Source organism: Chenopodium album, chromosome 16, assembly GCF_948465745.1.
Source record: "Chenopodium album chromosome 16, dcCheAlbu1.1, whole genome shotgun sequence".
NCBI lineage: Eukaryota > Viridiplantae > Streptophyta > Magnoliopsida > Caryophyllales > Amaranthaceae > Chenopodium > Chenopodium album.
The window spans coordinates 46686447-46709368 of NC_137849.1; the positions used below are offsets into that span (position 1 = coordinate 46686447).

General features: G+C 33.4%; 4 protein-coding genes across 5 annotated transcripts; 3 read left to right on the forward strand and 1 right to left on the reverse strand.

The window, feature by feature from the left end:
* The first annotated feature begins 790 nt into the window (after positions 1 to 790).
* Positions 791 to 3883, forward strand: LOC145585643 (uncharacterized). The gene is made up of 2 exons (XM_081642350.1): positions 791 to 815; positions 2553 to 3883. The coding sequence occupies exon 2, from the start codon at positions 2683 to 2685 to the stop codon at positions 3721 to 3723; it is 1041 nt and encodes a 346-aa protein (XP_081498476.1). The 5' UTR covers positions 791 to 815; positions 2553 to 2682; the 3' UTR covers positions 3724 to 3883.
* Positions 3884 to 4526: 643 nt separating this feature from the next.
* On the reverse strand, positions 4527 to 7637 carry LOC145585644 (peptidyl-prolyl cis-trans isomerase CYP18-1). Its single transcript, XM_081642351.1, has 5 exons — positions 7559 to 7637; positions 7351 to 7425; positions 5630 to 5791; positions 5088 to 5246; positions 4527 to 4844 (listed from the first exon to the last, which is right to left on the reverse strand). Exons 1-5 carry the CDS (start codon positions 7559 to 7561, stop codon positions 4761 to 4763), a joined length of 483 nt encoding a protein of 160 aa, XP_081498477.1. The 5' UTR covers positions 7562 to 7637; the 3' UTR covers positions 4527 to 4760.
* A 2477-nt stretch (positions 7638 to 10114) lies between these two features.
* Positions 10115 to 12818, forward strand: LOC145585645 (uncharacterized). The gene is made up of 4 exons (XM_081642352.1): positions 10115 to 10458; positions 11166 to 11405; positions 11538 to 11755; positions 12544 to 12818. The coding sequence occupies exons 1-4, from the start codon at positions 10180 to 10182 to the stop codon at positions 12725 to 12727; spliced, it is 921 nt and encodes a 306-aa protein (XP_081498478.1). The 5' UTR covers positions 10115 to 10179; the 3' UTR covers positions 12728 to 12818.
* A 1193-nt stretch (positions 12819 to 14011) lies between these two features.
* LOC145585646 (uncharacterized) lies at positions 14012 to 19862 on the forward strand. Of its 2 annotated transcripts, none has more exons than XM_081642353.1 (7): positions 14012 to 14469; positions 15783 to 16240; positions 16688 to 16802; positions 17906 to 18562; positions 18828 to 18911; positions 19135 to 19245; positions 19436 to 19862. In XM_081642353.1, the coding sequence occupies exons 1-7, from the start codon at positions 14149 to 14151 to the stop codon at positions 19715 to 19717; spliced, it is 2028 nt and encodes a 675-aa protein (XP_081498479.1). In that variant the 5' UTR covers positions 14012 to 14148; the 3' UTR covers positions 19718 to 19862. The 2 variants fall into 2 exon arrangements, with proteins under 2 accessions (XP_081498479.1, XP_081498480.1); XM_081642354.1 differs by having other exon boundaries at positions 14013 to 14469; positions 19374 to 19578.
* Positions 19863 to 22922: the final 3060 nt, after the last annotated feature.

Here is a 22922-nt window from a genome sequence, read left to right on the forward strand (position 1 = left end):
GGTGTCAATTTAGCAAGTAATATAAGTTGGTGTCAATAATTGTAAAACTTCACAAAGTTGATGTCAATAATTGTAATTTTGCCTTTAGCAAATGTGATAATTTTTTAAAAGCATTACACTTTTTTTTGGTTAAAATAATGCATTTTTATTAGGAGTAATTTCCTTTAAAAAAAAATGCCCAAAAAATGAAAATATCAAAATTCTTAAATTATGTTCTTTTTACCCTACTCTTATTTTCTATTTTACCATTGACGATAGCATAGACATTTATTTTTGGTTGTTAAAGAGAGGGCTAAAGATTTTACCGGTTCACATTAAATTAACAAATTTATTACTTCCTCCGTCCCTTAATTCAAAGCCTCATTTCCTTTTTAGGTAAATCAAAATACAATGCTTCTTTCTATTTAAATGTTGATTTTTTTGACATTATTATCCTCTTTTTGATGAGTTATCATCTTTATTCCTTTACTTTTTGAACTTTTAACATCAATTCTCAATACTTTCTCTCTCTATCTCTTCAATTATTCTCAACTACTTTTTCTTTCTCTCTGTCTCTCTCTAACTCAACATGCACATACGTACTTTTAATCATTAGTTATAAAAAATTTACAACTTTTTAATTTCCGCTCAAAAATCAAAAAAGATTTTGTATTAAGGGACGAAGGGAGTACTGCGTAATAAGTTTTGCTTTTGCAACAAAGTTTGATTTGAGATCTAACCCCTAATACGAGACAGAACACATAAAAAATATAACATAGCTTTAGAAAGAGAGATTGGGAAACTGTTCCCGCAGTTATTCAGAGTTCAAACTCCAGGTACTAATTTTCTCCAACAGCTTTCACTTTCTTGTACTTGTTGATTTACTAGTATTTCGATTGCTTTAATTTCTGGGCATGAAATCCAGATTAATTTAGAAGAATAGGGATATTCTTGATTTGCTTATACTAAAGTCGAGACCTTATTGATTTATTTTCATTAGTAATGTCCGCACTCCTTTTCTCACTGTCAATGGAGTAGATTGTTTGTTTTTCATAAATCCCGCCACAAAGGGCAATGATGTAGACGAGATTAAAAAGTGCTTAACTTGGTGTTCTTATAGTTGTGAATCTAATTAGCACTCATTAATTCAGATTTCTTTTTCTATTGAATTCCTAAATTTTTGTGTATGGCTAAATTTACTGGTGATATCTATATGTATTTAAGTTATTCTATTGCTAGTGATTTTTCTTGTGAATGTGAAGTATTATTCTGCTATAAAAATTGAGTCTTTTTTTTATAATTGCTATGATTTGCTCATCAATTTCTGTGATTTGCCATATTTGAACCTTCTAGGGTTTGTAAAGTATAGGGAAATTGTGAGGGTGATAGTGTTAAGTTTGCCCAGTTAAAGTGCTTGTCTAACAAGACTGAAACCGATCAATCAATCAAAGCCTTAAGTCCATAAGTGGGATCGGCTACATGAACCAAAAATGATTATTCCATGTAGTCATCCACAAAAATCTTCCTCCTCCATCCCTTACGATCAAATACTTCATCATCAAGCAAATCCAAATACTTCATATCCTTCCTAACTCCTTCCGACCAAGTCATTTTCGGTCTCCCTCTACCTCATAAACAATTATTGAAAAGGGTTACTCTTTAGACAAGATTGGATCTTTGTTAAGGGAAGTGAGGGCTAGTTGGTTGGTTGCAACTCGAAAAATGAAGCCATTTTTGCTAGATGATCTAATTGTATCTGCCAACTTTGTATTGTTGGCACTCAGTGCTGGACACTACAAGAAATCAGGTCAAGGAGGGCGATTTACTTCGCCCTCTTTTATACATTTATCGCCCTCATGCTTGCCCTCTTAGCCTTGTATTAGTTTCAAAGGGCAACTGTAATATTTCGCCCTCTTTGTTAAAGATCAAGGAAGGCATATTCTGCCCTCTTTTATCAAAAAATTCCGGAATACAAACGATGTGTGCTGATAAAGATATTGCTTCATGTTTGCTACTATGAAAGAGTTTTTGTAGCAATGATGGGGTAGTTGCAAATGACAGTCCAATAAGATGGTTGCTGTCAGATCATCAGTCGATAGAAAATACGTAGTATAAGATCATATGAACCAATATCAGATTATAGGAAGTGTTCATTTTATCATTTTAGAAAGTGAAAACATGTTAGCTGTAACAATTAGAAAGGATGGGTTTATGGGATTGGCAGTCAGTTGCTGTGTTTTGTCTTCTGAGAATTTGCCTAGGAGGGGTAGCTAGTAATTGATAGCACCTCTTTTTGTGGAAAAGATTTGTTCAAGTCCAAATCTTATGACGTTTGAGAGGGAAAGGGATTTAATTACATATCTCTACTAACAAGCTGAGTATTTGAAATGGATTTACAAGCTGATCTGTTCTCATATTTACTTATTAACCTTCACTGATGTTGGTTTCATGCTCATTGATTGACTCTTTTCTAAATATATTTTTGTTTACTTAGCTACTGTACTATTACTGATGTTAGTTTCATGCTCATTTATTAATTATATTGATATATAATCAATTCTATAATCTGCCAGGTGTTTCGAAATTGGAGGAGATCTAATAAAGAGCAAAAAGTTGGATTGCCTTTGAATAGCAGGAATTTTAAGTGTGGAATCATTGTTTAAGGTGCTTTTTATACCTTATGCAACTAATCCAAGTAAATCCATGCTCTCAAGCGTTGCTTCACCACAAGCCATGATTAGAAACCCAATAATTGCAGCCATGAATTACACAAAGAAGAAAGCTGCTGTACTTTACCACTACCCTTGCCCTGATGGCACCTTCGCGGCCCTTGCAGCACACCTTTATTTCTCTGCTACTTCCTCCCCAGTTCAATTTTTTCCGAACACTGTCTACAGTCCCATTAAGGCAGACCAGTTGCCTTTGCAAGAAATCGGTGATGTTTATCTTTTAGATTTTGTTGGACCCTCTGGGTTTGTTGCTGATCTCTCATCCAAGGTGGAGAAAGTGATCATTCTAGACCATCATAAAACTGCAATCGAGACTTTAGGTGGTGAAACCTCATTGGGTGAGAATGTAACAAAGGTGTTAGATATGGAGAGGAGTGGGGCAACAATCGCTTATGATTACTTCAAGCAGAAGCTTAGTGAAGGAAATAGAGGCAGCCATGAGTCCGTGCTTGCTGAGTTCAATAGAATGAGAAAACTTTTCGAGTACATCGAGGATGGAGATCTTTGGAAGTGGCGCCTTGAGAATAGCAAAGCTTTTAGCAGTGGGTTGAAGGACCAGGATTTAGAATTTGATTTTCAGAAAAATCCCTCCGTGTTTCAGCAGTTGCTCTCACTAAACCTTGAATCTGTTATAAATCAAGGTATTATAAGCTTAGATCATAAGCAAAAGTTGATTACTGATGCTCTTGAGCAATCTTTTACAATCAACCTTGGAGGTGGGGCATTCGGGCGTTGCCTAGCTGTCATCGCAGATGAAGCTCTTTCAGAATTAAGGAGTGAAATTGGGAATCAGTTGGCTTGTAAGAGCCAAGACCAGAACTTAAGGGGCATCGGAGCTATTGTTTACAAAGTTCCCGAGCTTGGGAATGACCAGATGTTTAAAATAAGTCTTCGGAGTGTCAAAAGTGAAGACACAACTCCTATTTCAGAGAAATATGGTGGTGGTGGACATCGTAATGCTAGTTCATTTCTGCTAAGATTGGCTGATTTTGAAGCATGGAAGATGAACAGTTGATGTTTTCTTTGTTAATTTTGTCAATCAACAAATTTTGTAGCTATTTAGTTGGTAGCGTTGACTACAATTACTCTATTATTTTTTTTTAAGAAAAAAATAGAAACTAACTAGGGCAGTTAGGCATGTTTACTTATGAAGTTATGATTTAGATTTTGAAGTCCTACATTTTGTAAGAGAAAACTATAATGCCAGTCTTCTTGAGAAAAACACAGCGCCAGGGTGTGTGCTTTTATTACTTCAATTTTGCCAACTTCAACAAATGCTTTGTCCAGGGGTTTTTAACTTCAAATCAAAGAATTAATTTTCAGGCACAACTTTGCTTGCTTTACTGAAAAAAATAAAAAAAAAAAATTTAAAAAAAAAAAAAAAAAGAGGCAAGTTAGGATCCAAATTTATGCTCACGAAAGGGTTAGAAGACTGAAACAAAGATCCTTCTAGCATGGGGTGAGAATTGAATCTCTCTCACAGTCACAGGGTTAGAAGACTGAGACGAAGATCCTCAACCACTAAGCCAACCTTGATTTTCAATGTTTTCATCCCTCTTTGAATTATGGGAAGCTAATCAGTAAAACTTCTCACATTCAACAATGAAGTTTCATGTACTATATGTCTGACGTCTGTACTCCAGCTTTCCCCAGTCCAAACTCAACACTCTGGGAGCTCATCTGACCAACCTTGATTATATAATCACTCAAGCATGACCCATTGCATCAGATGCCAAAAGTCGCAATGATCCATTGCATCAGATGCCAATAGTCGCAAACATAAAAAATTGGAAACATCTCAATGTGTCATGAACGACATTTCTCAAAATGTTAGATTATCATTAATCATCAGTGTACTAAATCCTAACCAATTGAACAGTTTACATGGTTTTCACAAACTATGAGCCAATGAAATTACAATACCCACTGTGCTATACATTGTGCAGGAGAGCAATTGATATCGTTCAACTAGTCACTAAAATTGCAGTTTAAAGTGAATACACTGTCATCTACATAGTATATGATGAGGAAGTCGCATCTTGCCCCTGAATGCTAACCAGCAAGGGGATTAGCATGTATGGTGACACGGTTGAGCCTAATTTCAGCAAGTGGGCGATCCCCTGGACCGGTTTTTGTCTGCATATGCCAGGAAAAAAAAACTTATTAGGGACAGATGTCATTGAGGAATTGCAAAAAGATCACAAGGCAGAGCATCATCATGGCCCTAGAAAGAGGAAAAAAGAAGGAAAAAAAGGGCATTGCAAGACTAAAGATGTAGCCTCGTATGAAGAAACTAGATATAGGAAACCATGCAAAAACAACAGTTTCCATGACAATTGGTAGCACAAGCAGATATCAAATTCAAGTATCCAACATTACCTTTTCCATAAGATCAAGAACCTCAAAGCCATGGATCACCTTTCCAAACACAGTATACAATCCATTCAAATGAGGCTGCTTAGCATATGTTAAAAAGAATTGGCTTCCATTGGTATTTGGACCACTGTTAGCCATTGCCAAGATTCCCCTAGCATTGTGCTGCAAAAGAAATATACAGAATATTCAATATAGAGGAATTAATTTTGAGGTTCTATTTGTTGTTCTCAATAGTTTGTCATCATTAAGAAAAGAAAAGCAAGACATTTACAGCTTTTTCTGGCAAATCAGTCTCTGCTTCAATATCACACACATTAATCGAACAATGGAGTAACTTAAGTACTTAATCATATGAAGTTACCTTACAGAGTAAAACACAACACGACTTGTAGGTAGGTAAGGTTTAACAAGAATTACAGACACATGGAGAATTTTAGCGTCCAAGAGGTTCCAAACAAACTCATGTATAATGACAAAATTTGAATGAAAGAGGAATGAATTAATGTCCAGATAGAAATCATACGCTAATATAGTTCATAAAATACCTTAAGAGACTCTCTTATCTCATCATTAAACTTTTTGCCCCATATACTTGTACCACCTTTGCCAGTGCCAGTTGGATCTCCTCCCTGGATCATAAAACCTTTGATGTTTCGATGAAATATGGTCCCATCATAGTACCCACTGGCGCATAGAGCCAAAAAGTTCTGGAATATCAAAAACGCATTTGAATCATTGACAAAGAAACAAATGATATCAAATTAGAATGAAGTATATCTAAAAAAGATGACTGGTTTTTTGTTCTAATCATCTCCAACACCTATCACATTCACTTAATCCATAATAGGATTTTGTGTTAGGTAATGGAAGATATAGCTTTTATATACAAAGAATCAGGAAAACTGAAGCAAAAAAAAAAAAGTGCTGCACCTACATATTTTATCACATGGAAAGCAAGGTAGACAAAAGCTTTTGCCAACATAAAGGACAATGAACAATGAATAAAAACTAATTAGAGTTGTTTGACTCAGGCCTCAGAGGAGAGGGAAGGAAAAGTATTGAGGAAAGGAAAAGAAGGAAAACACAACTCTTCATGCTCCCGAACTGTTCGGACACGAAGACCAGAAACATATGAAGTTCTAAGAACCTTTCTTGCATTTGAATAAGTTGATCTACAACAACTCTACCCACTTCTCCTCCCCTCTTGTTCATCTTTTTCAGGATAGGTGATTTTGGAGATGAGTGCATATTAATTTTCTCCCGCTTCCTAAACTTCCCACTACCTATAAAATCCTAAGCTCATTGGATGGCATACAACATATAGCATAAATTTTCTTTAAAAAAATATGTGTAGGAGAAAGAATGAACACCTCACTAGCTTCAGTATCAACTTATCCAAATATCAAGCATGTAATTCTGAAAAATAGAATACCGTGCAGAAAATCCATGCCAAGCAAGACACAAAATGACAAAACAAACACTTAAATTCTTCTAGTTTGATCTCAAAAGGAGTACTCATCAAATTGAGATTAGTCTCTAATCTCTATCGATAAATATTGAGTACAAGGAACCCCAATCACAATTACATTAGAAAATTTTATCAAGGTTGGCAAGTTTGTATAGAGTCATATTCCATATACCAACCCGAACCATTTCCATTTGGAAAGGTCCTTTAGGGATAACTATGGAGTACAATAAAACTTCGATAGTCCAAAAAGCACACACACATAGCCATATAACTTCCAATGCCCTCCAAGGCTTCACATCTCAGAACACCATCCTCGTAAGACAAGTACAAACTTCACAAAAAATGTTAGCAGTATCCAACTATCCAATCCATAATTTACTTCTATACTGAAACTAGTCAAATGTAATCAAACTCCAACAAAACCTTTGTACTGAAAAAGTCCCAATCTCATCTAAACAACAATACAACCCCAATCTATTCACAACTCCCCACCCCAAAAAAAAACTATTTTTATAAACGCCTTAAACCCTAAAGCAACCTTGTAAACTACCCAAGTCGTTACCGTTCAAATTACACTATCAACGTGACCATTAAATACAGACGTATAACAATAAAATCAGTTTTTTTACAAAAAACAATTCAGCTCAAAGATACAAATTTCACCTCTCTTCTACAATGATTCCATTAAATTAAATTCATCAACATGAAATAACTGTTCCCAGTAAAACTAAGACATTCCAAATTATATAAACAAGAAAAAATCAACAAATTCTTCAAGTAAAATTATGCTTAGTATACCTCAGCAGCTTTTGGAACTTCATCACAAAAGATTTCGCATTTTATGTCGCCAAGATTAGTGTGAAGTGTCACTGACTGCCAGCATCAATATACAAAACGCCAATTTTTATGCCGAAAAAACAAAAAGCGTTAATTTTAAGCGACGCAAAAAAAAATAAAAAAAATAAAAATAACGACGAAATTCATGAGTACAGAAGAAGAAAAATACCATTTTAATGTTAGGAGAGAGACAGTGAAGAAACCGTTCAAAAAAAAAAAAACAGTGAAGAAAAAACTGAAGTTTTGATACTCGCGTTTTTTAGAATGCTAGATTAATCGATTCTGTTCGTTGATGGAAATGGGTTCCTCGCCGACTTTAATTTAGGAGCAGAGGCCCATTTGGTTTGATAAGGTTTGGCCCAGCCCATTAATCGTTTAAGGTCTACTTTTTTCAAAAGCATCGATTGAGATTTTACATTATTTATTTATTTATTAGTTTTGACTTAATTTTTAACTAATATATACAAGTAATAAATAAATGTTATGTTGTTGGATTGATTATTTTTGTAAAAATAATTTATAAAATCTTTTAACTAATATCAAAATAAAGATATTGATATTTAATGTTATGTCTTGTAAAATGTGCAAACCTAAGTGAAGCATTAAAAACCAGAGAAAGTATTAAATATCAATTTATGCGATACAATAACATTGCGTTTGTTATGATAATGAATGAGATCTATCTCAAATTCTCAAGTAACTATTTGCTTTTGGGTTTGCATGGGATATCTTTTGTATGGTCAAATTGATATAGGTACAATGTATGGCTTGTTATAATTGAGACAAAAGAAAAAATAAAAATAAATATTGTACTCTCTAGTCTCTACCTTCTATCAAATATATATATATATATATATATATATATATATATATATATATATATATATATATATATATATATATATATATATATATATATATATATATATATTACATAGTACCAATCACACTAACAAACAAAAATTAGAGAAAGTATTGCGTGTGTACGGACGCATGAACTATTTGGTGCGGGAGGCTTAGCTGATATATTTTACTTGTTGGCTGATATGTTTAATGTGTTGGCTAATATGTTTCATTTGTTGGCTGATATGGTTTTTGTGTTAGCTAATGTATTTTTTTTGTTGGCTGATATATTTTTTAAAATTTTTGATAAGTTCTTTTTATTGTCTGATATCATATATCATTTGGCTTATATGTTTCTTTAGTTGGCTGATATGTGTATTTTAATTGTTAGCTTATACGAAGTATGTATTATTTTGTTAGTTGATATGTTTATTTTGTTGGCTTACATGTTGCTTTTGTTGGCTTATACGCTTCATTTGTTGGCTGATATGTTTTTTCTGTTGGCTGAAAAGTACCTTTTGTTGGCTGATATACTCTCTTGTTAGCTTATATGTATCTTTTGATGGCTGATATACTCTTCTTGATGGCCTATATGTATCTTTTGTTGGCTGACATACTCCACTTGTTGGCTGATACGTTTTTATTAATGTCTTATAAGTCCCTAGTGTTGACTGATATAAAGACATTAATTGCCTGATATGTTCATTTTAACGGCTAATATACATCCTTTGCTGGGTTATATGTATCTAACATTAGCTCCAACAACACAAATGTATAAGCCAACCTAAAATAAGCCAACAACACAAATGCATCAGCCAAATAAATTCATCTTCAATCTCCCCTAAAGTTCAATCTCCATTATCAAATCCTTTAAATTCTTCGTTCAAATTCAATCAACAAGCACAATGGCGTCGAAATGCGGTAGATTTATGAACAACATCACTGTCTTCTCTCAAATCCTCCATTAATTCCGCTACTAAATCTGCTCCAAGGTCTGCTGCATCAATTTCTCAAATCTTCCCTGATCCACATCCTCAAATCTTCCTTGAATCGATTTCTCAAGGTCAATATATACATGTCCACAATACATTTGCTTATTATTATGTTTAATCCACAGTCAAATTCTATCATTGAAGCATGCTTAAAAAAAGCTTTATTGTGGTTGATTTTCATCAACAAAATTAGCAATATACTAACACATATCTATAAAACTCAATTTTAAACTCTATTTATTTGTTTATTTTCTAATATAAACTTTTTACTCTAAAACTTTTAATTTTAATTTATAATAAAATAACCGATTATGTTCGACTAACACGATACACACGTTCGTACATAGAAAATTACCGCTACTCTCCAAGGAAACTAGAGATTTTTTTTTAAAAAAATAACAAAATAATAAAAATAAAAACATGTAATTCATACTCCCTCCGTCCCCAAAACTTCGACCCTTTTGGCCTAATTTTAGTCAAAATGATCGACCCATTTACATTAAAATACCCACCAATTTACAATAATATTTGTACAAAATTAGCTTTCTCATATAAAATTTCGTTTTTTCATGTATTTTTAATACTTTATCTCTCTAATTTTTTACAAACCCCACGTAAATTTATCTTTCCAATATGTTTTTATTTAAATTTCTTAATAACCTCGAAATCAACCTAAAGGGGTGGAAATTTTGGGGACGGAGAGAGGATTATATTCACACTAATATGACACAAATTCTTAATTAAGACGGACTTTTATAAATTTATTGTAATACGAGATAAAGCTATTAAAGTTATCCTCAAATTAAGCGTATTGCCTACAAACTCAAGTCCGCCTATACAAGACTTAGGTTGGTATGAATGACATCACCGCCTAACTAATTACAGTTATTTAGTCTTTCTAAAACTCTTATCAGAGTAACAACTCCTCTCTTCAATCGCTTAATAATAAGAAGCAATGCAAGATAAACTAAACTATAAAGTTTCTCCCCCAAATTCCGCAAAGATGGAGGTAATCAACGCTGATTACCAGATACTTCAAAACGACTGCGTTCAGTACGACGAAGAATCTCCTTTGTTGTTACCAATTAATCATGAAATTGAAAATAATAATCGTGTTGTTAATCGAAGGTGGTTAAATATGCCATTAACATGGTTGATGATTGTTCTGGGTACTATAATTGCAATTTCTGCAATTGTAATCATCAAACGCTTTGCCCCATCTTTCGCCAAGAAGGTCCCTTTTCTCTCTCATTCATACTTGTGATTTTTAGGGTATTATGAATTTGATTTTCTTGATTTTTTTTGGGTTTTCTAGGGTTATATTTTGAAATTGATTAAGGGCTATTAAGATTATTGGAGATTAGTTGTTTGACTGTAATGGGCAGGTTTTGTTTAGTGCAGGAAGATTATTTTAGGAAATTAATAGCCCACTTTCCAATTTTGGAAAACTTAGTATTAGTAAAAATTGTGATATTCCGAAAATGGAAAGGGAGAAATTTTTGTTTGCAAGTTTTAAGTTTTGATGGAATTGTTGCAATAATATGTTTTTAACGATCCATGTAATTTTACCTATCTCACAATGCTCCTCCTATGACGTGCACGAGCACTTAGCGAGGAGGCATACAGATACACCCAAATATAGAATGGACATACAGATAAACCCCGAATATAGAATAGACAGGAGACTTGGTCTTATAAGAAGTCATAATATACTCCTTGAGTTATGACATATTGTTGAATCTTGAGTAATTGACCTGTAAAAGTATATGATAGCTACACTTGCAATAAATTGGTGAAGGAGTATGTGTTAGCTACACTTGCAATAAATTATGATTAGCTACGTTTGGAAGTTTTGTCACAAGGGATATGCACTTAAGACTACTCAAATGTTTTAGCTGTTAAACTGGATACTTAACTAGATTGTCATTCTTCTTTTCGTAGGAGGTTATTCCTGTAGTACTCTGGCTGATACAAACTTGCAGTCCGCCCGTGCTTGCAGCTATTTTGTTTGCTGCAATAGCCTTGTGTCCGCTTCTACTTTTGCCGACTGTGCAGTTTAAGTGGATTGTTGGAATGACTTTTGGTTATGGAATTGGCTTCTTGCTGATCATGGCTGCAGTAGCTGTTGCTGTTTCTTTGCCTTATTTCATAGCTTACCATCTGTTTCTTCACAAGATCGAAGTAAGTTAGCAAGCATTTCCCGTGTTTTCTGATAGTGATTTATTCGATTCCAACTTTTTTCATGAGAGGAAATTTCTAATTTGGCTTATCTAACTATTGCTTGCTGTTTGTTGCTTATTGTATTTACGTCAGAAATGGTTGATTGATCATCCTGAAAAAGCTGCCTTTGTTAAATTTGCTGGTGAAGGCGATTGGTCTCATCAGTTTCGATTTGTTGCTCTGATAAGACTTTCTCCATTCCCATATGTGGTGTTCAATTATGTTGCTGTTGTTACCGGTGTTAAGTATAGTTCTTACCTGGTGGGAACTCTGATAGGGATGGTGCCTGATGTACTTCTTGCAATGTACAGGTTAGTTTTTGCATTATGATTTTGAAAAATCTCTGGTTAATTCATGAACTACGTTCCTCTGAGCTGATTTTCTGGTCTCACCCTGTCAAAGTGTCGATTATATTTCTTGATGCTATACATATCTGCCTTTTAGAGTCCTAATAATTTATGTTAATGATTTATGTATTAAGGATATAATGGAGTGTGTTCTGTTTCTGATATTGGCTTACTGCTTTTTCAAAGGCTGAAGCTGATTGAAATCACCAAATGTATTCTTATTTCAATTTTGTATTTTATACTTTCTGTTCTTATAGCATCAGATGAATTTCATCAGTTTTAATTCCGTAACTGTGACACTCTTTCACAGGAATGTAATACAAGGATATGTATGATTTGCAATGCTACACGGTTTGAAGTGTAACATGTGTCAGAAACTAATACGTACTGTGTAATTGTACTCTTACTACGATTACAACTCAATATTGAATTCGTTTTGAATTTCTTCCGTAGGCTTAGGAGATGGAGCATATTGTTTTCCTGATCCATACACTTGTAGTAAACCTTAAAAGTTAAAAATAAACAGATTTTGATGAGTCTGTTCCATTTACATTTACATTTACCAGGGGGGGGGGGGGGGGAGGGGATTCCGAAAATTGCCATGAGCAATCAATGAAGTGTCTCACGCTATTTTATTGCTGTGAAATAGTAAAATGTTTTCAAGTTTATTTCATTAATTAATCTGAAATTATCTCATACAAGATTTTGCTGTTTGTCACACTTGTTGACATTGTTGTTCTTCTCCTTGGTAGTGGAAAACTGTTTCGCACAGTGGCACAAGCAATGGAGGAGCATACTCATGTTTCAAAATACCATTTGATTTTTGATGGCATAGGCTTCTGTTTATCTGCGGTATCCACCATCGCCATTGGGTTTTATGCAAAACGGAGATTGAAACAACTTCAACAGGTAGAGGAGCAACAACAATTGAGGTAGCATATCTTCCTTGAAAGACTTGCACAATTCTTCCACGTTGAATTTGATAAAGTAGGAGATAATTCCCAAGTTTTGGATATGTTTCAATATGTAAATATCTATACATCTAGTGTACATATTTTGGTATTAAAGACAAAGTTGTTGATCAAATGAAGAATTTTTGAGATGTGCAATGAGATATCAAATAGTTGCTCTTTCTTTTAGCTACTAAGTTATGATTGAAGGAATTGTGGTGAAATTATACATAACTTGTAGTTTCTTACATTTATTGGAAATTTTTTTAAAAATATTTAAGGATTTTAATAATTATTTTACTAATTAATTATTATAATTAAACGACATTTTAGCAAAATTGCTTTTAAATGGAATTGGCACAAAATCTATATTTGAATTTTGATAATAAGAATATTTTGAGTACAACACGAATTATTTTCGAATTTCCTATAATTAGAAAGATTAATAAGATCTTGTCAATGGGTTATAGGGTTGCATAGGATGATAGAAATCAAAGTAATTAGAGTCTACTACTCTGTACCAAACAATTGAATGTAATATACTCCGTAGTACTCATTTTTCACTTATTCTTTAACCAATTACGAATCGATGATAAGAAGTTGATTATTCACCTTAATGTACAATTAATATGCAGCCCTTAGCGCTGTATATAAGCATTTAATATCCTTCCTTTTTAAGTATTAAGTTGAGAATTTATCGACAATTCACGAGTAAATCGGTGTAATAAATGTTTATTTATTGTTAATTCTTTCCACTTTTAGGGCCTGTTCACATTTATTGAATTTTAGTTCAGTTTAGTTCACTTCAGTTCAGCTCTAATCAGTTTAGCTCCTAGTTTCCCTCTCTCATAAAATATTCATTTCAGTTCAACTCCTATTTTCCCTCTCTCATAAAATATTCATTTTAGCTCAACTCAATTCAGTTCAGTTTAGCTCTAATCACTTTAGTTCAGCTCAGTTCAAAATGTGAACAGACCCTTAGCTTCTTATATACAACCCTAAGGGCTGCATATATCTTTTTCTTTAGTTTAGTTTAAAGTCATATTAATTCAATTAAATTATTGAAAGTCAATTTAGATTTTTTTTTTTAATTTTTAAGTGACATTGTGGTAGCTTACATTGGGAAAATGGTCAAATTGGAAAATGGAAAAATTATTTTCCATAAATATTTTAAGGAGTAAATTAATTTCGAGATTAGATTAGTTCAATTCAAGTCTAATAAAAATCAAATTTTAAATTGAATATATTAGGTTGAGGAGTATCAGATACGAGTCAATTTTATCCGATCTGCCCTCGCAGGAGTCGCAACGCAAGTAACTTCAAAAACTTCCAATGTTTTGCGTAAAATAGGAATACTGCGTAGCAAAAGCCAAGAAGCCCAATCGAGAGCAAAACCAAACGCCAACCATGGCTACCACCGGCGGCAGCCAACAACCCGATAAACGGCCGCAATCAATCTTCGACCTCCCTGAAGATTTCTTCGACTGTTGCCGTCTTCTTCCTCCCGCCAAACTCCATCATCATCCTCCTTCTTCATCCACCGAAGCAGCCCTAACTTCGAAACAGCAATTGCAGGAAGAAATTCCAGAAGATGATGAAATTTTGAATGATACTTGTAATTTTAGTGATATTAGTATGAATACTTGGTCTTGCAATATTTGCAAGTCTGAATTCGACTCTCTTCTTGACCAGCGCTCTCACTTCAAGTCCGACCTTCATCGTTTCAATGTAATTATCCTTTTTCTTTTAATCTATTTTCGTTTTTAATTTAAATAATTAAGTGTTATGTTATTGATTATGTGAGATTTGATAATGTTTGGTTGTGGAATTTGATTGAGTTTGTAATTTTGTTGAGTTATAACAACCATTTTTATGTTGAATTTGTACATGTTAATTGAACTTACTTGCTTTGTCTATGTAATTTTGTTGAGTTATAACAACCATTTTTATGTTCTGGAATCGGTACTTATGTCGAGAATTAATAGGCGCGTTGATAGTGTAAACTGTTTTAGTAATGTGACAACTGATCCGGGAGTGGAAAAACACTTCCTTAGAAATTTGTAGGTGGAAAAATATCTTGATTAGCTCGAAATATATAATGAAAGGTGAGTTTTATGGAGAAATTTGATGGCAAAGTATCCTTATATAAGTTGAATGACAATTTTGTTTTTGTATGATTTTCGAAAGGTTACCTTTTGTTGGATTATCATTTTCTGCATTATGTAAAGCAATAGAAAAGAGCAGCATTGAGTACTGGCATTTGGTAATATGTCACAAATTTATTATTTTAAGATTGCTGAAGTATGTATTGGGTATTTGAATGTTTTTATTCTTCTGAAATTTTGGGTATTTGAATGTTTTTCTTCTTCTGAATTAATAATTAAGTGTTATGTTATTGATTATGTGAGATTTGACAATGTTTGTGGTAGAATTTGATTGAGTTTGTAATTTTGTTGAGTTATAATAACCATAATTATGTTGAATTTGTGAATGTTAATTGAACTTACTCGCTTTGTCTGGAATCAATACTTATGTCGAGAACTAATAGTCGTGTTGATAGTGTAAACTGTTTTAGTAATGTGACAACTGATCCGGGAGTGGAAAAACACTTCCTTAGAGATTTGTAGGTGGAGAAATATCTTGATTAGCTTGAAATATATAATGAAAGGTGAGTTTTATGAAGAAATTAGATGGCAAAGTATTCTTATATTAGTGAAATGACAATTTTGTTTTTGTATATTTTCGAAAGGTTACCTTTTGATTGATTATCATTTTTTGCATTATGTAAAGCAATAGAAAAGAGCAGCATTGAGTATTGGCATTTGGTAATATGTAAAAAATTTTGATTTTAAGCTTGCTGAAGTATGTACTGGGGTATTGAATGCTTTTCTTCATCTAGAATTATGGGAAGCATAGATTTTAGGAAGAATATATTTTGGTTTTAACAAATATAATGAGACTGAAAAAGAAGGGGTTTGTGGGTGAGGATCCTATCACTTGATCTTAGTGTCATTGATTATTTGTTCATTATTCATTTGTAGGTAAAGTTAAACCTAGCGGGAAAAGTTGTTTTGAATGAGGATGACTTTGATGAGTTAGCTTCAGACTCTTTTTCCAAAGACTTTGATGTTTCAAGTATATCGGGATCAGAAGATGAAGATGAAAGAGGATCCCGTGTTAGGAATAATACAAGGGACATGTCGGTTCAAAGTATTAAGCAGAAATTATGTGTCCATCTTCAGTCAGGAGAAAAAGTCTCGATATGGAAGTGCTTTCTTTTGAAAGATAACGAGGATGTTTCCTATGAGAACAATCAGTTAGTGGTTGTTGATGATAATGGACATGTTCCCGATTTGAAAATAATAGAGAGGTTGAAATCTTTGACTCACGAGCCAAGAGATAATACTCACTTGAGGATTGTATTGCTGGCCAGTGGAGGACATTTTGCTGGTTGCGTCTTTGATGGCAACACTGTTATTACTTACAAGACGTTCCACAGGTACCTTGCCTTATTATAAAAATAACTTTTGCTGCTACTACTTGTCTCTCCTTTCTAATTTAATGCATTTCTTTTGATTTCAATGTATGGGTCTGTTGAACTTGATGTAACTATCAAAGATACCAACTTTAAGCCATGGAGATTGCATAGAAGAAGGCAAATTTTTAATAAAACTTTGATTTTTATTTCATGCCTCTTTTTCCTGGCTCTCCCCTAGTTATTCTGTCTAATGGATGTTTGTATTTGTGCATTCATATCTAGTGTATTAGATTTTGTCTTATATGCTAAACCTGATTTGTGTCACTGTTGTCTCTATTCTTCAGGTAGAAGTTTAGCTGTAAACTGTGCTGCATAATGTATATATTCTGTTTTTCTTAATGCTAAGTTTAGATGTTTATTGTGACTTTTTCTTTCCTTTTGCTATATAATTGGTGCCTTTTGTATTAGATATGTTGTGAGGGCCAAGGCTGGTAAAAGACAGTCAACCAAAGATGCAAGTGGCAGATCTATACATTCTGCTGGAGCATCACTTCGCCGCTATAATGAGCTTGCTTTGAAGAAGGTATTGTCCTAATGACTGGTTATCGCTGTGCTGTACATGAACATGATACATATTGCAATATTTTGATTGTTTGAACATTGCGCAAGATGACTTGTAGTATATGTCGTTATATCATACCCTGCAAATGCAATTGAATGGAAGAAGTGGATCTATGTCTCTAGGAACACCCTACTAAGATTTGATCCAACTTGACTATATTTGGAAATATAACATAATGCCTAGAACTTTGCTTTGTATATGGGAATCTACTTGCTGGTTTGCTTGTGACTTTTGCAGGACATGCTAAGTTAAAGGACATAACTTTTTACCACAATTTTTGGTGCACTTGCCTTGTGAATTTATTTCTTTCCCCTACAGAATTTCCTTATATAATTTTGACCATTTCCTTATATTCTTTTGTATGCATATTTAGTTGAGCACTGACTGTTTTTCCAAGATCAAAAATTTCCTCTATCCTTTACAGTGAAGTAATCTACAGAATTGTATGAGTTATTCACGGGCGAGTTTAACTTCATGTAAATTTCTCCCTTTATGAAGTAATCTACTTCAGGCTGTTCCCTAATGCTTATAAATTGTGTTTCAAGTTTAGTCAAACTACTCATTAGTGCTTACCTTTTATTAAATGTAAACTAGAACTACCTAATGTTTTGGACGGCTCAGTTTTAGGTAGCCCAGCAGTTATGTGAATAGCAGGAGATTTGCAAGACTGCAATTTCTTAATGCAAAAGTAAGACCAACCTTAACTTCTAGTAATGCCTTTATAAAACAATGACTCAAGGCCAAGTCAGTTTCGTGTTGAGGTTTCCTAACATAATTGAAAGAAATTTTTGCAAGTGATGTTGTTTAGATTAACCATATATTTGTCTTTTAATTTATTTTTCTAAAAAAGGGAGGATTTAATTAATTTTGACTATTTCATAAGCAGAAGTTGTATTTGTTCTGATTTTGGCTGCTCTATACAGCTTTCTCATCAAGTTATACTTGATCCATCTTTTCTTGTCTGATGGAAATCAAATCGATGTTGCTTACTCTCTTTTGTTTTCCAAATGAGTTGAGGTTTTTAACCGTGATGTCATAGTTGTTGACACATTTATTTTGTTCAGGATATTCAAGAGTTGCTTGCTTCTTGGAAGCCTTATTTTGATGCATCTTCCTGTGTTTTCATCTATGCACCTTCAAGCAACCGCCAAATGTTCTATAATGGCGAGGGCCCACTCTTCAGCAACCAACAGTGTGATGCTAGGAATATTCCTTTTAGTGTTCGGCGGCCTACCTTAAAGGAAGCACGACGGATATATAACCAGTTAAGCCTAGTTGTTTATGAAAACGAGGAAGAGCTTCCTGATATAAAGCAGATTGACTTAAATGTAAGTTGTGTAAGTGATGCAAACATATTGAAGGGTGTCGAAAGGGAAGTAAAGGTGATTAAGGAGGATGAAGTTTCTGGAAGTGGCAAAATTTCTGATAAAGAATCCTCGTCAGAAGAAGGTGATAAAGAAATCGGACACACTACAACTCCATTACATGAAGCAGCGAAATCTGATAATCCTGAAAAGGTTTTGGAACTTCTAGAGCAGGGTTTAGATCCTACTGTCAAAGATGAAAGAGGGAAAACACCCTACATGGTGGCTACTGATAAGGAAGTCAGAAATACTTTCAGACGCTTTATGGCTTCAAATCTTGAAAAGTGGGATTGGCATGCTGCTAATGTTCCTAGTGCGTTGACTAAAGAGATGGAGGAGTCTCAGGCTGCAAAGCAGGTACTGTTCTTCAAATATTTAGTCGCCAAGCTCTGTAGTACATTTGTGGTTGCATTCTTTTTCTATAAAGTGATGCTTTTGGCTTGGACTAGTCTGATGCATCATTGTCATCTTCTGTGGTCTTTTTCCTCTTGTATATCATTTTTGAGCTGTAATTTTCAGTTCTTTTGGTGTGATTTATGTTTATCTTCTATTTTTTATGCATGTTTTCTTGATGTATGACATGGTTTATTATACTAATTTTGATCCGGCCATCAATGCGTAGGCTGAAAAAGATGCTAAGCGGAAAGCAAAAGCAAAGGAATTGAAGAAACAGCGGAAAGCAAGGGAAAGGGAAAAGAAAGCTGAGGTAATTCTTTTCTCGATTTGACAAGAGTTGTACCAACTCCTCTATTCCACTGTGCTATCAATCCTACTTGCCAGCTGCAGGATCCTGGTGCTGTGTTGTTATAGGATATGCACATTTTTCACATTGTAGGAGTATTAGCACGTAGAATTTCTTGTCAATGTGACGGCCCTATCAGTTACCGGCATTGTGTATCCTTCTCTAACGTTGTAGTTTATCCATGAAGGTCAAGGCTGCAGAATCCCAGAAGATAGCAACGGCCGCAGAGAACAAAAGTACTGCTTCACGTCCAGTTAGAACAGTTCAATCTGTGATTGCAGCGAGATTGTCCAAAGAGGTATACATTCACGAATCACATGGCATATTGGCATTCATAATTATCATGATATTTAAGGGAATTTTTGTTTTGCTGCCTCATGACTTTTGCGATTCTGAATTTCTGACTTATATTTTCCTTCTACTTAGGAGGAACCAAATTACTGCCTTGGGGCTTTTGCGATTCTGACTTGTATTTTCCTTCTGCTTAGGAGGAACTAAAGAGGAAACAAATTGAGGAGAGAGAAAAGAGAGCTGCTGCAGCTGAAAGAAGACTTGCCTTGGCTGCTGCTGCTGCTAATGCTCAAGGGGCTAGCAGCAACCCTACTACTGCAAGCTCCTCCCAACCAAAAACCAACATTGGCAGTACCGACACAGTTTGCTCCTGTTGTAATGCATCATTGGTGGGTAAAGTTCCTTTCCACCGATATAACTACAAATACTGCAGCACAACATGCATGCAAGTTCACAGAGAATTTCTTGAAGATGGTTAGCAAACTGGTTAGAGTTTCACCCAGTGCTTTTTTACTGTAGAAATTTCTATCTATATTTTTCATTATTATGTTAATGGCTTTAATTTAATGCTGTATTACAAACAATCATATCAATTACAGTTATACCACATTTTTTTGAGAGATTTATCATGGGAAAGATCTGTCTTGTTGACATTTTGTTACAGTAAAAACACACTAAACTCTGACCTATCTAATTGGAGTACAGTACATCAAAGGATATTTAAGACAAGGATATAAAATACATTAAAAAAGAGAGAGAAAAAGAAAGAAAGAAATAAACATATGAATACAAATGTTGCTGATTGTAATGAAGTTGATATGTTTGGTTGATGGCAAATCTAGTTCTCTTCTTTTGTCACCGACACGGGACAAGCCGAGGCTACTTGTGAAATTTGCTTCTCATGCTCAACGGTCCCCATCGGTCCTCCCTTCACATCACTGATATTATAGTTCATCTTTCCTTTTCTTTTTGCTGTTATTGGAGGATCTACCATTCTACCTTGCACGACTGTGTAGCATATACCATAGTTTCTAGAATTTTCGGTAATCATCAATATTCAATAGGGATCACAAAAAAATTTCTGTCGTCAAATTGCCAATGAAGGGAAGCTACTTCCTCTTCGGCTTTGCTTTAAATTATACAGCACTGTCATGTCGTTCGAAAATTGGTTTAAATTGTTAATTTTATTTTTATTTTATTTTTTTGGCGATATTGTTGGAGCTATTGAAATTTTTTGAAAGGAAAAGGATATGGGATGAGTGAAAAAAATTGAGCATCTTTAAGGGACAAGAGGAATATACAACTACCCGTTTACCATCCCAAATTCCCAATGTCACGAGGACGAGTTTTACATTTTTTGTCAAGACAGTGAGATAGTCCTATGGTATTTGTTAATTTGTATAGTACTTTCTGTCTATGAACTGGTGATAGGCTGTTGTAGTGGTCTTAAAAATTAAGCACGGAGTACCAAATTAGTTGCCATGATCATAGTGTTTACTCCCACGAGTGTTCATATATTTTGGAATATTTTTGGTGCCTTTATTTTTCTCCTTTTTTTTTTTATCTGTCATTGTTCTATAACCTCATTCTAAAACAAAAGGTATTTATAAAATATAAAATCTTACTGTACTAATAATAATATTAGCAGATTAATAAAGATTGGTATTATTCCATGACCACCAGACAGACCAAAGAGCAAAAGGCCAAAGTTTTAGCCAAGTGACTTACATTTTAAGGGTCGGACAAGTTTTAATTATTTATAGGGCAACCTATTGTACTGTATTTGTTTCTTTAATGCATTACTTTTCTAGTTCATTCTCAAAGAGGAGTGTTTAAGAGGTTGGAAGTAGATTCTTTTTTGTTTTTATGTTTTCATTATTTATTATCATGATGCAAATAGATTATCTTCAAGTGTAAGAAAAATTGCAATAATGCAACTCTTCCTTGCAGTTTGTATTCGCAAACGTGTGATGAATTTGAAGCTATTTGTTAAAGAAAATTTGTTTGAAAGCGTCATTGTTTAAAGTATTTTCTTACAATTAATTAAGTAATTTTAACATTTAAATTAAAAAATTTAATCCATTTCTCATTTTCGTGAATCAACCAACAACAGTATTAGAATGTGATAGTTCAATATGCGATTTAGAGTTGTATGAAAAAACGATTGAAGTAATAGGTTACATACTTGCATCTTTACACATTGTGTAACTACAACAACAAAAATACATCATAAAAGACTTGAGTTTTTTTTTTTTTTTTTTTTTTTTTTTCAGGTTATAATTTACAAGGCAACTTTTTTCAACAATTGCTATATATTTACTCAATTTAATCCTATGGTGTTGTTTCTTTCTACTAAAGGTGAAAATCCTTATTTTCTACAGCACAGTCATGTACTACTTTGATGGAATAAAATCATGATTCATGAACATTTATAGAAAACGAGATAATTGGTTGATGGAAGGGCATTGATAATAAGTGCTTGCCAGCCCTATTTCCTTTTATGCTGAATGATTTGATCACAGAGTAAGCAATAAGATGGGATATTGGGATATATTGTGCTGTTCCTGCCTAAAAGGTTGCCGCTTTTTTTTTTTGTTTTTTTTTTATTTGAACTTATTTTATACGGAGTACTGTACTAATAAATCTAAATGATAAAAGTCTGGGTGAAATAAGTTTTGATGAATCCAAATACATTATAAGTTCGGAGAAAATTAGTTACTGTGTATTTTAAACAAAATAAGTAATAGCAACCACAACAACAACATAGTACATTACACTTCTACATGCACTTTCTAGATAGTTTTCCAATTCAATTAAGATTTATCCAATAATAATATGACTGTTGATAGCTTAATTTGAAGTAATTGTGTATTAAAAATCCAAACAAAAGTAGTATTCTATGGAGAAAAGGGGCTTATTATCATATTCAAACATACTATATAATTGGTTAATAGAAGTAATTGTATATCTATAAAACCCAAACAAACGGCATACTACAATTTATTTGATAATCCAAACAAGCATTATTTGGAAATATACCACATTAACACTTTCCTTTCTCTTTACAATCCCATTCAATTTAATGTTAATTGCTACATTAACAATAATCACATTTAAGCCAATATTTAATCATTGGGAGTTATATAGAATGGTTTAATACATTTGCCATTTGTTAAAGTTTATGCATTTCTTCAAAAAAAAATAATATAAAATGCATTGTGCATTACTATGAATCTGCCATTCAATTATCCTAATTTGATTGGATTTTCTAAAATTGTTTTAATATCAAAATTCATAACAATGTAATCAATGTTCATGTATTCAAAATAATTTATTTTCTAGTTTTCTTTTTCTTATATGTAGCCTTTATGCTATTTTTATACTAGTTTTTCTAAACAGTAATTACATCCACATAAAAAAAACGTCAATTTTCCAAGATAATTATCATCACTAATTAGACAAAATTTCTTAATATTACAAATCAAACAATAAAAAAATTACATACTATATTATCTTAAAAAAATCATCATGCGAAAAAAATCCATAGCCATAGCCACCTATGGCAAATAGCCAAATATGCATCAAAATGGTTCATATTTGCTGGCTTGGTGTTGACACCACATTTGTCCATTTTCTCACTATTATTGAGGGCCATCCCAATTCACATCATTTTTAGAAGCATAT